Below are 13805 nucleotides of genomic sequence, written 5' to 3' on the forward strand. Positions count from 1 at the left end.
CTTATAAAAAAGATATTGCCTTAACACATAGAAGACAGATTTTTTTATTTTTACAACAAATGACATTTCACTTGTTTGACATCTGAAAATATATTAGCAGTAGGCATCTGAGCATATACTATATACTGGATAATATCTAATCCTGAAAAGTCTTCCTGGAACATACCTAGTCTGAAGAACTGCATGTAACTGTTCTAGTTATGGTGAAGAAATATTGCTTCTTCGACAACTACGAGGATTATAGTGTGACGTCAGTGCCGTAACAGGCAACGGGGAGGGGCACTATACAAAAACATTAAGAAAATATGTGGAGGCACAGCCCAATTTTTTAAAAAATTTGTGGAAGGGGGCTCGTGTCCCATCCCCTGCTACGGCGCTACAGTGACCAATGAAATGTATTCAATTAGTAAGCAAGAATCAGTCTTGATTTACACGAACTTAATAACAAGGGGCATTCCATCCTGTTCTGATATGCACTGAAGCATTGCTTTGCCAAGCTCGTTGGCTCACTTATTATTCTGGAATAATTACCAGTTATGGCGTTTCTAGCTTGTCAATTGAGTTGAACTGGTGATACTCGAACTGGACTTTCGCAAAGTCCCTCTCTCGAACATGATCCAAATACTTATCTAGGGTAATCTACGAGCTCCAAATATGGTCATAGTATTGGCAACCAAGAGTCAACCGGGAATGGTCCTAACATGGTGCAGGGTTATCCGATACGGCTCAGGCAAGTCCCTTCCCAACCCAAGAAGATCCCAGACGATCTGGCACTTAATAACCAGAAAGGGTTATGAACCCATTGCTCGCGGATAACGTCCAACTTCGTTATATGGTGATTGGGACAAGACCCAGATATGGAATGTTCCCAGGGGCTCGTTTCTCGAAACACCCGAGAATTCTCGGGCCCGAAAACGTTTTATTCCTTAAATTTGAAAAGCTGGCTAATTGCTATAAAATTTATGGTATATAATGTGTTGAAATATTGTCAAACATCGTATTTTACCAAAAGATTCATGCGAAAGATGATTCTTTATAGATTTTGATCCTTTCCCGAACTTCTCGGGCCCGAAATTCACAGGCTTAAATATTAAGAAAGTTCTCGGGACCTCGCAGTCACTCGAGACTTTTCGGATAACTTTCTGGCTTCAGCAAAACGTCGAAAATAGCCCTATTGAGCATAACAATTTGGTATACGAACCAATTGGAAGTTAAAACTGTTTAAAACATGAAAGGGGTTCTCCAAAAGGAAAACATGCGGAATTTTGGGCAAAAATGCAAACTAAAGTTTTCGGGCCCGAGAATTCTCGGGTGTTTCGAGAAACGGGCGCCTGGAAATCTCCAGATATGGTGCATCGCGTTGCAGTGGTATCACGGTGTCATGTTCATGGTAACCGCGACAAGCACACTGCCCCAACTTTATCACAACAATCGTTTCTTTTCGTCGTATACTACAGAGTACATCGTGAACCGGTGGTTTGTCATCCAGAAAGCTCCAAAAACGGTCTACCATTACTATGATAACAGGAGCTAAACATTCACGGTATCTGTGCATCAAGGGTGTTCCTTACACACACTACTCCAGCTCCCTCACTGTACGATACAGCCACGTTTACCCGTCGTCTCTGAGGAGGACACGTCCTCCCCCCTGTTATCAAGGAACACCTCGTCTTCTGGTTGCGCAATCGCAACTGAATGCTGCTTCCGCCCGAAGACTCTGAATGAATGTTTCTTGGTCTTTAGCTTCTTTTTGTCGTCTTTTGCGTTGGGTTCGTGATCTTTTTCCTTGGATTCGTCTTCGTTCACCACTTTAAGATCGTGTAGAGCTCCATCCATTCGCAACCAGTGTTCGTCACCTTGAGAAACAGAAGGTAATCTTCATTCAAAGCAACGATAATCCACTGTTTTCACCTACCCTTACGAGGTTTAAACAACGCCAAATAGTCAACATTTTCAGTTTTAAGGGGGGGGGGACTTCTCATCTCCCAAGTTTTGTAATATGTAAATAACTTCTACAAAGCAATTTTTCTAGAGGTGCTTCTTTCTATACATTTACCTTCAAGTATACTGTCGGATAATTTACCTTTAAGTAAACTGTCGGAGATGCTTCCTCTATATTAACCTCTAGGTATAATGTCGTAGATATCTCTTCCTATACACTTACCCTCACGTATACTGTAACAAATGCTTCTCTCTATACATTTGCCTTTAAGTTTACTGTCGGAGATGCTTTCCATACATTTACCTTCAAGTATACTGTCGGAGATGCCTCCTCTACGTTAACCTCTAGGTATAATGTCGCAGATGTCTCTCCCTATACACTTACCTTCAGGTATATACTGTTGTAGGTATACTTCAGGGATACTGTCGATGGTGATTCTAAATATTTTCCTTTAGAAATACTGTCGGAGATGCTTCACCCCATACATTTACCTTCAGGGATACTGTCGATGGTGCTTATAATTATTTACCTTTAGAAATACTGTCGGAGATGCTTCACCCTATACATTTACCTTCAGGGATACTGTCGATGGTGCTTCTAATTATTTACCTCCAGGATACTATCGGAGATGCTTCACCCTATACATTTACCTTCAGGTATACTGTCGATGATCCTTCTAATCATTTACCTTCAGGGATACTGTCGGAGATGCTTCACCCTATACATTTACCTTCAGGTATACTGTCGATGATCCTTCTAATCGTTTACCTCCAGGGATACTGTCGGAGATGCTTCACCCTATACATTTACCTTCAGGTATACTGTCGATGATCCTTCTAATCATTTACCTTCAGGGATACTGTCGGAGATGCTTCTCTGCCACTGCATTCGCCGGTGAAGATCCTGCTTCGAGTAGTTCCTGGAAAGTTTTCTGGGTTTAAAGGGCAGTGGTGTGCGCTGGAATGGTTTGTACTTAAGTGACTCCGTGGCAAGGAATAACTGCGCTTCTTGTGGTTGAAGGAACCACACTAGTTTGTCTTTGTCATCCCGGAAGTGCAAAACGTCGTCTTCTACTGTTGATGTTTCCTAAAATTTAAGGTATTCCAAAATAGAATAGTAGATAAAAACTTACTAAACAAATGCTCGGAGATCTAGCGGGCTGAAGAAAAAAGCGCTGGATCTCCACACGTAATAAAGACAGCAGCAAATAAATTCAGGAAGTTCAACGGCTCGTCATACATACATTATTGACCTCCGCAGCTTCTTCGAACACCTTGCTGGCAGTTTTGGCCATTTTCTAAAACCAAGCAAGACAAGAGAGATCAACCAAGCGCACTCATATAACATTAGTATAACATTAGTCTAAAAGATAAAATGCATCCTTACAAGAGATTTCCATAGTTCTATGGACATCTGTAAAGATCTCGCATAAAAGAAAAAAGTACCCCGTTGTTCATGAGACAGGAGCTGCGCAAAGAAGGGAGCTCTGCCCCAATTCCACAACATATCTCGCATCTTCAACTCCTAGGCACGCACTCCTACACCCACAAGACTTAATGTCGAAGCTGAATTCGTGGAACCTTTTCAGATCAATTTCAGACCAGCATGAGCGCGTTAGAAACCCTTTAGTATTGTTTCGTAGGAAGGCTTTACTGACCTCTAAGTCAAGGTATTCGGTCAAACTGGCACTCGTCTTGCTAGCGATGTGGATTCCGTCATCGTCATACGTGACGTCATGCAAGCTGTAAGGCTCGGACTTTTTCGAAGCCTGTCCGCTATACTTCCGGTGTTCCCAGGCCCCCGTATGAGGGTCGCATCGGTACTGCAAGTAAAATAGCTTGGTTAGAATAAATAGACATAAAACACGTGAATATGTAATTTTTCGGGTGCAAACTCGCACGCGCTCAGCCTTTTTGTGGGAAAATAACAACTAAAAAAGCAATTTATTTAGCGCTTATGAATCCGAAGTCTTCTGTGTCAGGAAGGGCTGATTTTCATAGAAATCTTTTAGATTTTATTCGCACTCTGGCGTGACGGCCGCAGGCATTTCTGGGGTTTATTCTGCCGTGAATCTGCCATACAGAAAATCACGTGATTTCTTAGCGCAAGTCAGCTATTTTTAGTGAAATGAAACGACTTTCATAATTTGAATCAACAACTGAGTTAAAGGGACGTGCTAATTGCTTCAATTTGTTTACTTTACTGTCCTACAGAAAACGACAATAGTCGGGTATGTAATATCTAGATTTAGTATAAATCACCTTACATACTATCACGAATCTCCGGCGTTTTCGCGACAAAAGCGGTTTTTTTATTACTGAGAATTATTAAAAACGTCATTTATTTGAAGGTAGTATGTGAGTGGATTTATACTAAAACAATTAGACTATTATCGTTCTCGCGCTACGCGCCTCGTTGACTGTCTATTGACTCATAAAAAACTCAAACTCGTAGTCTAATTGTTAAATAGTTTACTTGATAGAAAAGTCATAATTGCTCAAGCCAAGAGTGATCTGGATGAGTGATAATACCTATGGTCAGAGCCCCGTAATCGATAGACAGATGTTCCTTTCCTTATGTATCATCTTGAAATGCAGTAACACCTATTTCAAATATGGTTGCACTCAGAGAATGTGTCGTAACCCGCAGTGCTTCATGGGTATCAGATAATAAATCAAATAAGCGTAATCAAAAACAAACAGAGGTTTAGAAAGCTTTAGATTGGTAGTTTATGCCGTTCACACGGCATTTGGCATTTGGGATATGTGACCTAGATACTTGGTATACCTGTGGTAGTAGCTTCCAACCATGGGTAGCGACCATATCTACAGCCTCCAAAACGTAGTGCACTGTCTCGTCATCCATAAAGTACGGCAGGTTGATCCGAGCAAATCCAGGCCTGACAAATAGGTCAGTTCATCCGTCACGTGACATGGTTTTACAGGTGATGATAACAGCTGATTCTCACTTACTTCATTATCTCCAAAGGAACTTGCAACTTGGCTTCGACGTTTTCACTTTAAAGGAAGAATGTAAGCAAAAAATCATGACTGTGAACAAACAACTGGCGTAAGCATTTTAAAAGACGCCAGATCTATGAGTTTTCAGTTATTATTTCGGGATTTTGATTTTGAAATTCTTTGATTCCGTGAGGTCTGAGCCATGTATGGTGTGAACTAAGGGCGGCCTCAGCTGAGCTGCACTATTGTTCAGCTCCAGCTTGGCCATCTCTGCGTCACAATTAAAGGAGATCCATCAAGGGTAGAGAGGAAGGAAGGGTTGTTTAATATCCGGATGTGGTATCTCTGATCCTCGGAGCAAGGGTAGAGAGGAAGGAAGGGTTGTTTAATATCTGGATGTGGTATCTCTGATCCTTGGAGCAAGGGTAGAGAGAAAGGAAGGGGTGTTTAATATCCGGATGTGGTATCTCTGATCCTTGGAGCAAGGGTAGAGAGGAAGGAAGGGTTGTTTAATATCTGGATGTGGTATTTCTGATCCTTGGAGCAAGGGTAGAGAGGAAGGAAGGGCTGTTTAATATCTGGATGTGGTATCTCTGATCCTTGGAGCAAGGGTAGAGAGGAAGGAAGGGTTGTTTAATATCTGGATGTGGTATTTCTGATCCTTGGAGCAAGGGTAGAGAGGAAGGAAGGGTTGTTTAATATCTGGATGTGGTATCTCTGATCCTTGGAGCAAGGGAGGGAGGAAGGGGTGTTTACTGCTCTCTTACCCGTGGTGCTCTTCCATGAACCAGCTGAACTGCTTCGCTAAAGATTCGCTAACGCCAAGGAGGTCCTTTATAAATAAACAGAAATAAAAATAAATGCGTATTCTAGTCTTAACTGCTTCACCAAAGATTCGCTCAAGCCATAGATATCATTAACATATAAAGAAAAATACAAAATAATAGATTTGCAAAAGAAATACTAATAATCACTTACTCTAGTCTTAACCGCTTCTCAGATTCGCTAAACCCTAGTACCTAGCACCTAGTATGATCGACAAATGACAATGGAGGATGCTCGCTAAGCATTCCCATGAGGCAGTCAAGACCAATCCGTCACGTGACTCACCCATGCGTAAGGTCCTGCGCATGCGCACCCTCCTCTAGCCTGGATACCGTACAAGTCATTGAGAAGCACGGAGACGAAGTTGTGATGCAGCAGTTTTCCGCTGTCCTTGTGGTACACGATGAACGAGAAGATAGGCAAACGGCGTGCCTTATCGCTCCCAAGGATCTCAAGGCACGAGTTCTTTCTCCACACTTCAAATGCTTTCCTGGAAACACACATCATAAGCTAGCGTGACATCCTGTACGGGAAGTCCTTAAAGTCTAGTACGTGTGACATCCTTAAAGTTCAGCGTGACACCCTTTAAAACTAACTTGACCTTATAAATGTTTTACGTGACACCGTTAAAGTCTAACGTGACAGCCTTCAAGTCTAACGTGACACCCTTAAAGCCAACATGGAGATTTCCGAGACGAAGGAAATTTAAGCGAACTGCGCCAAAGCACCTTAAACATAGCCGTAGCAGGCCTCGAATTATTGGGTAGGGGCACGAAACAAAAACATTAAGAAAACAATGGGGGCACAGCCACGCCCCTTATGGCCTTTATCTTATCTTTTTTTAAATGTTGGGGGGGTGGGGGGCACGTGCCCCCAGTGCTCTACTCCATGCTATTGCCCTGTTAAAACATGGTGTACAAAAACCACAAGCATTGTTGGAACGGCATGATCTGTTTTTTAATATAAAACAAAAATCGATGAGTATAGAATTACAAAAAAACAAAAACAAAGATGAATAAATACTAAGCAGAACATCATAAAGCTAGTGCATTTATGGAAAGACCTGGAGCAAAATGCAACAAAAGGTATCTCAATAATCTGTTAAACACTTATTTAGACAAATGAACTGGACGAATCCGTCGGTTATTTTCACATCACTAGTGTGTACCACTGCTAAGGACAAGCACAAAAGTAATATTTTACCTGCACAACTCGTCTTCTCGTTGCTCAATCAGTGAAGGTCCCACGCTCTATAAAACATAAACGCAAAATAATAACCCAGTTCCTGGCTACATTTGAGCAGAGTAATCTCCATATCAAGGTTGCGCACACTCAATTGTTTAAAATTAGTTTTTATCGTCTCTGACCTGTTTCAGCTGGAAGACCATGCCCGCTCGTATGGACTCTACTATGGCGGGCGTGCCTCCTTCCTCACGGGCCTCGATGTCTTTCAGGTATAGATGGGTATCTCGTGTGACCTGCAGCAGGACAAAATTCTTTTAGTGTAAGCTTGGTAGGGATGAACCCTTAGATAATCATAGTAGGTGGTTTAATTATCCTACTTTTAAGAATGACCTCCCTTGGAACTGAGTAACACAAGCTTATAGTAAGAACACAGGCAAATAACCCTGCTAGCAGAGCTTTCTTCCTGTTTGTTTCTATCAGTTCACTTTTCCGTGTTTGTTTGTTTCTATCAGTTCACTTTTCCGTGTTTGTTTGTTTCTATCAGTTCACTTTTCCGTGTTTGTTTGTTTCTATCAGTTCACTTTTCCGTGTTGCATCGCAAAAAAACAGAGTTGCAACACGCATAAGTGAACTGATAGAAACAAACAGGAAGAAAGCTCTGCGAACACGGAACAAGCAAATAGTAAACCAACTAGAAACTTGATTATATTACTTACAAAAAGCACGGTCCCACCTCCACAGCCATCTGGGATCTTGTTGGTGAAAACTGACTTTTTGGCGATAAGTACACCTACCGAACAAATAACATTTAAATACAAGTAAAGTGGGAAAATTTATCGTAGTAACAAAAACAAGCAGAGATTGCCTACCAACCTGGAGTTCCAACCCCACCAACGAACTTGTGCGGTGAAAGAACAACAGCGTCCATATACCTTACAAAGTAAAAACGTGCCATTCTTAACAGATACCATGCACACAAATACATTTGCGATGCTTATACCCTCCTTGCAACTGAGATACTGAGGGAGCAACTACAACGAGGCAGAGTTGTTGGCAAAGAACGCCCTCAGGCAGCCAGGTACATTGTCATGCACAACCTTATCTTCTGATTAAACCTTTCTACTCAAGAGAGAAATTAGGGTATGGCTCGGTAAACTGAGTTTACCATAGATTTTCACTTTCTCCTCTCCTTCTCCCTCAAGTGCACCTTACCCGGTTAGTGTGGCATTCATGTTGATAGTGATGTACGGACTAGCAGATGCGAAATCCCAGAATGCCAAGCCACCATACTTGTGACACATCTCACTCACAGCTTTGGTATCTGTCAATATCCCTGTTACGTTAGATGCCGCAGAGAACGCAGTGAATATTGTGTAATCCTTGTGTCTCTACAGATAGACAAAATTGTATTACACAATTAAATTCAAAGTGACTCATCATCACCTGTTCCCATGGCTAAGTTTTCTCTAGTCACTAATACAGCAAGCATGTGAAAAAAGAAGAATTTCTTTGGAGTAAAGAAAGAATAATGATCAAGATTTTCAATGTTTTACAGCAGATGGAAATACAAATATAAAATTGTCAATCGTCAAATCAACATCAGTATTTTATGTCAAATAAATGTAAATTAAAATAAAAATCAAAAAGTAAATTAAAGTTTACATTTACCTTAAATTCACGTTCTAGCATAGCCATATCAACAGTACCATGATCATTGTCTCTGATGCGAACAATCTGGTGTTAAAACAAGAAAAAGATCAAGATTAAACAGTGTTTTTTTGTGACTTTCCCCCCCCCCCTCCCAGAAAATGTATAGAAATTAAGTCATTTTACAGTCTATTGAAAAAGACTTTGGCATTCAAGGGTCTTGAAATTTATATTATTTTTTTTATATTTTGCTGAATACTTGCTAGAATATTTGCCATCTTTGTAAAAGAAGAACAGTGTACTTCTGGTTCGCTGACAGAGGCTGTCGGATGGATATAATCAGGACCTTACCTTAGCACCTGTTTCTTTCCATGGCAATATGTTGGAGTGATGCTCAAAGGGGCCAACAAACACGGCCTGTGAACAATTTACAGTAGATATAGCGTTAGATTACACTTTGGTCTGTAAAACAGCCCTTTTACATTTTAAAGCCTTTAGATCAGTAAAAAGCTATCTTCATATACCCACTACCCCTTTTTTCTACCCTTGCCACATGGTATTTTACTAGGCACAACACAGAAAATAAATAGGCAAAAGGATGTATAATTGCTGATTCTCCCTTCCTTCTAAAATTTCAGACTCAAAAAGAAAAGGCATTGGTCCCCTAAATCGACCATTGTATTGTCCTGTGCTCATCTTGTACCCAAAAATGGATACATTTTTTTTTTCAGATAAGCTGGAATGAATACAACCCTATTTTCCTGAAGGGTTTGACGGCTTGTGAAGGCTTGTTACCGTTTTCTTGGCCTTCTCGCCCTCTAGTTCCAACACATGGATCAGTTTGTGGATGGCACTAGTTGTTCCACTTCCGACAAATATCACCCTGTCTTCAGCACTGGCATTCACACACTTCTTGATAATCTCTCTGACAAAACAAAAAAGAGAAAAATAAAGTGCCACTTAGCTTGTCTTGGTCCCAAGGGCGAACACTTGAGTACAGGTACCACTGTATTGATTTTAGCACCTGCTTCATCTCACACATTAGAATTGATTATATCTTTGTTAGATATTTTTCTATAAAAAAATCAAAATTAGTTAAGGCTTTAGTTTCTTTTTCTTCTTGTGCAGTGACACTGATACTGGCCAGATTTGTATAAGAAATACCACAGGAGTGATTAATTATCCATGAGGAATGAATGCCCTACTGGTTCCAGCAATAGTTCTGCCCGCCTACCTTGCCTCATTGCGAAACTTGGTAGTTTGTCTTGAAGTTGTAGTGGTTGTGGTGTGAGTGTTGGCATAGAATGCATACACATAATTCTGGATGTAATCTTCAATAAACCGCAAGGGCCTAAAAGAGAAAAACTTGTAGTCATTACACTGGCAGATCCAGACTCTGAAGGGAAGGTGGATACTAGAAAATGAACACGAAAAAGTGTGGATAAAAAATGTGTCAGAAATAAATCGAATTACTCAAAATGGGTGATGGATAGCCTGCTTTAGTAAACAAATACTGTACCATGACAATATTTTGTGATTTTTCTTACTGTACTCACTTTCCTGATGCTGTGTAATCACAGTAGACCACTGAAATATATAAACATATTTTGTAAAAACTAAATACTATGACTAGAAGACTAAAAAACAACTAAGAGAAGGGGTAGCAATGGGTACCTCATAATTTCGAAAGTTTTGCAAAAATTTTGCGGACTCAGAATCTTGGCTATTTTACGCAAGGTTCGAAGTCTCGATTTCTCCAAATTTTATGGGTCTCGGAGACTTGCTTTTTTTCCTACCACTGTCTCGGCGTCTCGGATTTTTAAACGCGATCTTAGAATCTCAGATTTTGTTTAATGTGATCCATTTTCTTTGTGCATGATCAGGACTAGGCTGAAATACAAGCCAATCAGACTCAGGACATAGAACAAAACATTTAATTTGTATTGTGATTCTTTTAAGGGCCATGCTGAAATTTATCTTTATTTCCAGAAGAAATGATTCTCTAAAAAGTACAATGTATCATCGAGTCTTACGCTTGCAGTTTTATCAAACTAAAGTCTTGGGCATGGTTTAAAGAGATCGGAAAAGCTCAGGCTCGGATTCTGAAACACAGGTCTCGGCACCTCAGCAACTCTCGTATTCACCCATTGCTACCCCTTAAAGACTATCAACATCAATTCAGATTCCAAAGACAACTATTGAATTACTTGGACTGCACATTTTTTTTCTAATATGTATATAAAATTAATGTAACTGATCCTACCAATCCCCTAAAAACGTGTGGCATGAAATATATAAAATAAACTAGTGCTACAAGTAACGATAAGTAAACCCTTTTTAAGACTTAAAAAAGGAAAAACAAGGTCACCTTGCTTTTTGCCATAGGGTCCATTAAACACTGTGTCCCAGCCAATGACATTTGCATTAATGTACTCTAAAAGTGGGGGCATAATCCAGTCATCGTGAACATCATGAGTGGGCTTTGCAGTGGATAACTTAAACTTAATTCCACCGTCCTCAGATTCTGAGTCCGAGAGAGGGTTGCCGGTACTCATGTTAGTAGGAAGTACTTCACTAGATAAACCTGTCAATGAAAAAAGGAATTAATTATAAAAATAAAATTACTGGTAACACATAGTTTAATGCATTGCATCTTTTTCTTGCCTCCACTTTTGCATCATTTTTATTGTTGTGCAACTGATAGCTTTACTTAATATATGTAAAAATAATTTCCATATTGTGGTTCTTGTCATTTTTGTTGCTTGTGAGAATCTCAATAGACCGTTTTAACGATGTATGCTATAGAAATGCTGTCAGAGTGCTATAGTCAAATTGGCGCTAGAGTCAAATAACTCTTCTTCAGCATTTTGGAGCAGCTGTAGCCCGCTAGTCTGTGGCATTTTAGATGTGCAAAACATCGTGAAAACGGAGTTTAAAGTTACTGGTTCTTGCTGTCATTTTCTTTTTGGGGGAGATTATCAAATGTTTTATTTCCCCAGCTACTCTGTTTTAGCTTGCTTAAAATCTTTGTACAATGAAAATTTCAGATAAAAAGGCACAAAATAATGTTAAGTTTAATCTATATTTACAGTATAAGGTTTTTTTTGGCACTAAAACACCAAATATTTTATTGCATACCAAAAAGGATAATTGAAGTCAGTAATTTAACACTTACAGGTAATTTATAGAGCATATCTACTGGTGGTAAATAATAAATGAATTCACCACCTAAAAAGTTTACAATAATGGTTCCACACAAGAAGAGATGGAGCAATTTGATGGGAAAAAATAAATGGTTGATCATGAACAATGTGCACTATAAAAGGGACTTGCCTAAGGCATGCTCTCATTTATCATTTGACCACTGAGTGCAGAGCTCCATTAAGAGAAGCCAGAAAGCTATATAGTAGAGTTCAAAACTGGCCAAAAACACACCATTGAAGTGAACACAGTGTACCTATTAGCCTTCTCTTATAGCAAAACGAAAAATAAGGGAGGACTACAGTAGATAATTTTGAATTTTGCAAATTTGTTGTTTGTCCACGGTGGCACCTAAAAGACACCGTTTTGAAATTTGTTTTTCAATAATGAGTACATACTTTGTCTGATTCCTCAATAACTATTTTTGGCAGAGTTGTTTAGGAAAATGGACCCCAAACACTTTTCCAAATATACCTTTAGTTTTTTAGAGTTATCATAATTAATCATTGGACTGTACTTTTTTCTACTTTAGGTTTTCTTCTGGTAGTTAAGGAGGTCTGCACTTCAAAGATGTCTAGTTGAGACTGACTGACGACTTGTGCGTGAGGGTGCGAAAAAGGTGATGGAGCTATCCCTTTTTGTAGCGTGTGTTTGTGTTTAAAACAACTTCCTCACATACACTTTGATGACGCCACAACACCCTCCCACAGAGAGTAAACGCCCCCAACAATTTCATCAGAAATGGACCCCAAACACTTTTCCAAATGTACCTAATAGTTCTTTAACATTCTTTAGTACTTTAGAGTTATCATAATTAATCATTGGATCTTACTTTTTTTCTACTGTAGGTTTTCCTCTGGTAGTTAAGGAGGTCTGCACTTCAAAGATGTCTAGTTGAGACTGACTGACGACTTGTGCGTGAGGGTGCGAAAAAGGTGATGGAGCTATCCCTTTTTGTAGCGTGTGCTTGTGTTTAAAACAACTTCCTCACGTACACTTTGATGAGGCCACACCACCCTACCACAGAGAGTAAACGCCCCCAACAATTTCATCAGAAACGTGATTAAATAGTTTAATATGTTGATTTACAAAATGTATGTACATAATGCAATATTGTAGGGCTCAAATTTCATTAGTTAACTGAAAATTATATATTATGCACTGAATTTTCGTTATTTTACACATCAATAATAGTGACAAGTGAGATAGAACGCTGGCTAACACTAAATTTCTAAAACAGAAAAATTAATCAAGCAAATCGTGCCTTGTATCAATGTTTCGTTTAGAATTTTATCAATAATTCCACGTTTATGAATCATCTTAGCTATGCTTGGACCCTAACTATAATAGCACACAGTTTTACAAACAGATGGTTATGATGAATCAGCGAACGAAGAATAGAACATCAATTCTAAATATTATTTTTTCGAAAGTGACAGCTCGCGCTGAAAAAGAATTCGAATTGTAAAATAATATAACGAATGGGTTATTTTCGAAACAGTTGTATTTTATCCCTGAAAGTTCTCATCAGTTACAGTCAAGTTACAAAGCAACAGTGATTAGACGGGACTAATGTTAAAATGAAAGTTTAGACACTTGACAGTGTGGTAAATTTTTTACCTTGTCTGATATTAGCTTAGCAGTCGAAGTTGGAGCATCTTAAATCAGCCCGAATATCTCTCTTTATATAAAAATAGTCTCGCCAATAGCATATTGCCAAGTTTCCCGGTTTGCAGGTCCCATAAACCACACAATCGCGTGCCCTTTATCACAAATCACCCACTGACGTGTTTTGTAGGGAACTCAAGAACTCACACACATATCTCGAGGACTGGGAACAAGTTGCTGCGAGCTGAGCGGGCACCCTGTGTTGATCACCCACACCCTCTATCGAATTGTTTTTGTTTGTTTTTTTCGCTTAGAATCACCATTCATATAAAGAAAAACTCAATACCATACCCACTTTTTTTTCTCAGGGGTATTTTGCTCTAACGTTTCGCTCGCGAGAAAAATAGACCCTGCCCTGGCGAACAGTAAGGAACGAA

General features: G+C 39.5%; 1 protein-coding gene across 1 annotated transcript; it reads right to left on the reverse strand.

The window, feature by feature from the left end:
• Positions 1-28: 28 nt before the first annotated feature.
• LOC5507339 lies at positions 29-13583 on the reverse strand. Its single transcript, XM_032375913.2, has 20 exons — positions 13381-13583; positions 10928-11143; positions 10116-10146; positions 9794-9910; positions 9355-9484; positions 8911-8976; positions 8581-8646; positions 8125-8300; positions 7786-7844; positions 7629-7702; positions 7095-7205; positions 6931-6977; positions 6013-6217; positions 5670-5734; positions 4915-4959; positions 4730-4841; positions 3600-3764; positions 3186-3239; positions 2791-3028; positions 29-1856 (listed from the first exon to the last, which is right to left on the reverse strand). Exons 2-20 carry the CDS (start codon positions 11112-11114, stop codon positions 1591-1593), a joined length of 2214 nt encoding a protein of 737 aa, XP_032231804.2. The 5' UTR covers positions 11115-11143; positions 13381-13583; the 3' UTR covers positions 29-1590.
• Positions 13584-13805: the final 222 nt, after the last annotated feature.

This window comes from Nematostella vectensis, chromosome 6, assembly GCF_932526225.1.
Source record: "Nematostella vectensis chromosome 6, jaNemVect1.1, whole genome shotgun sequence".
NCBI lineage: Eukaryota > Metazoa > Cnidaria > Anthozoa > Actiniaria > Edwardsiidae > Nematostella > Nematostella vectensis.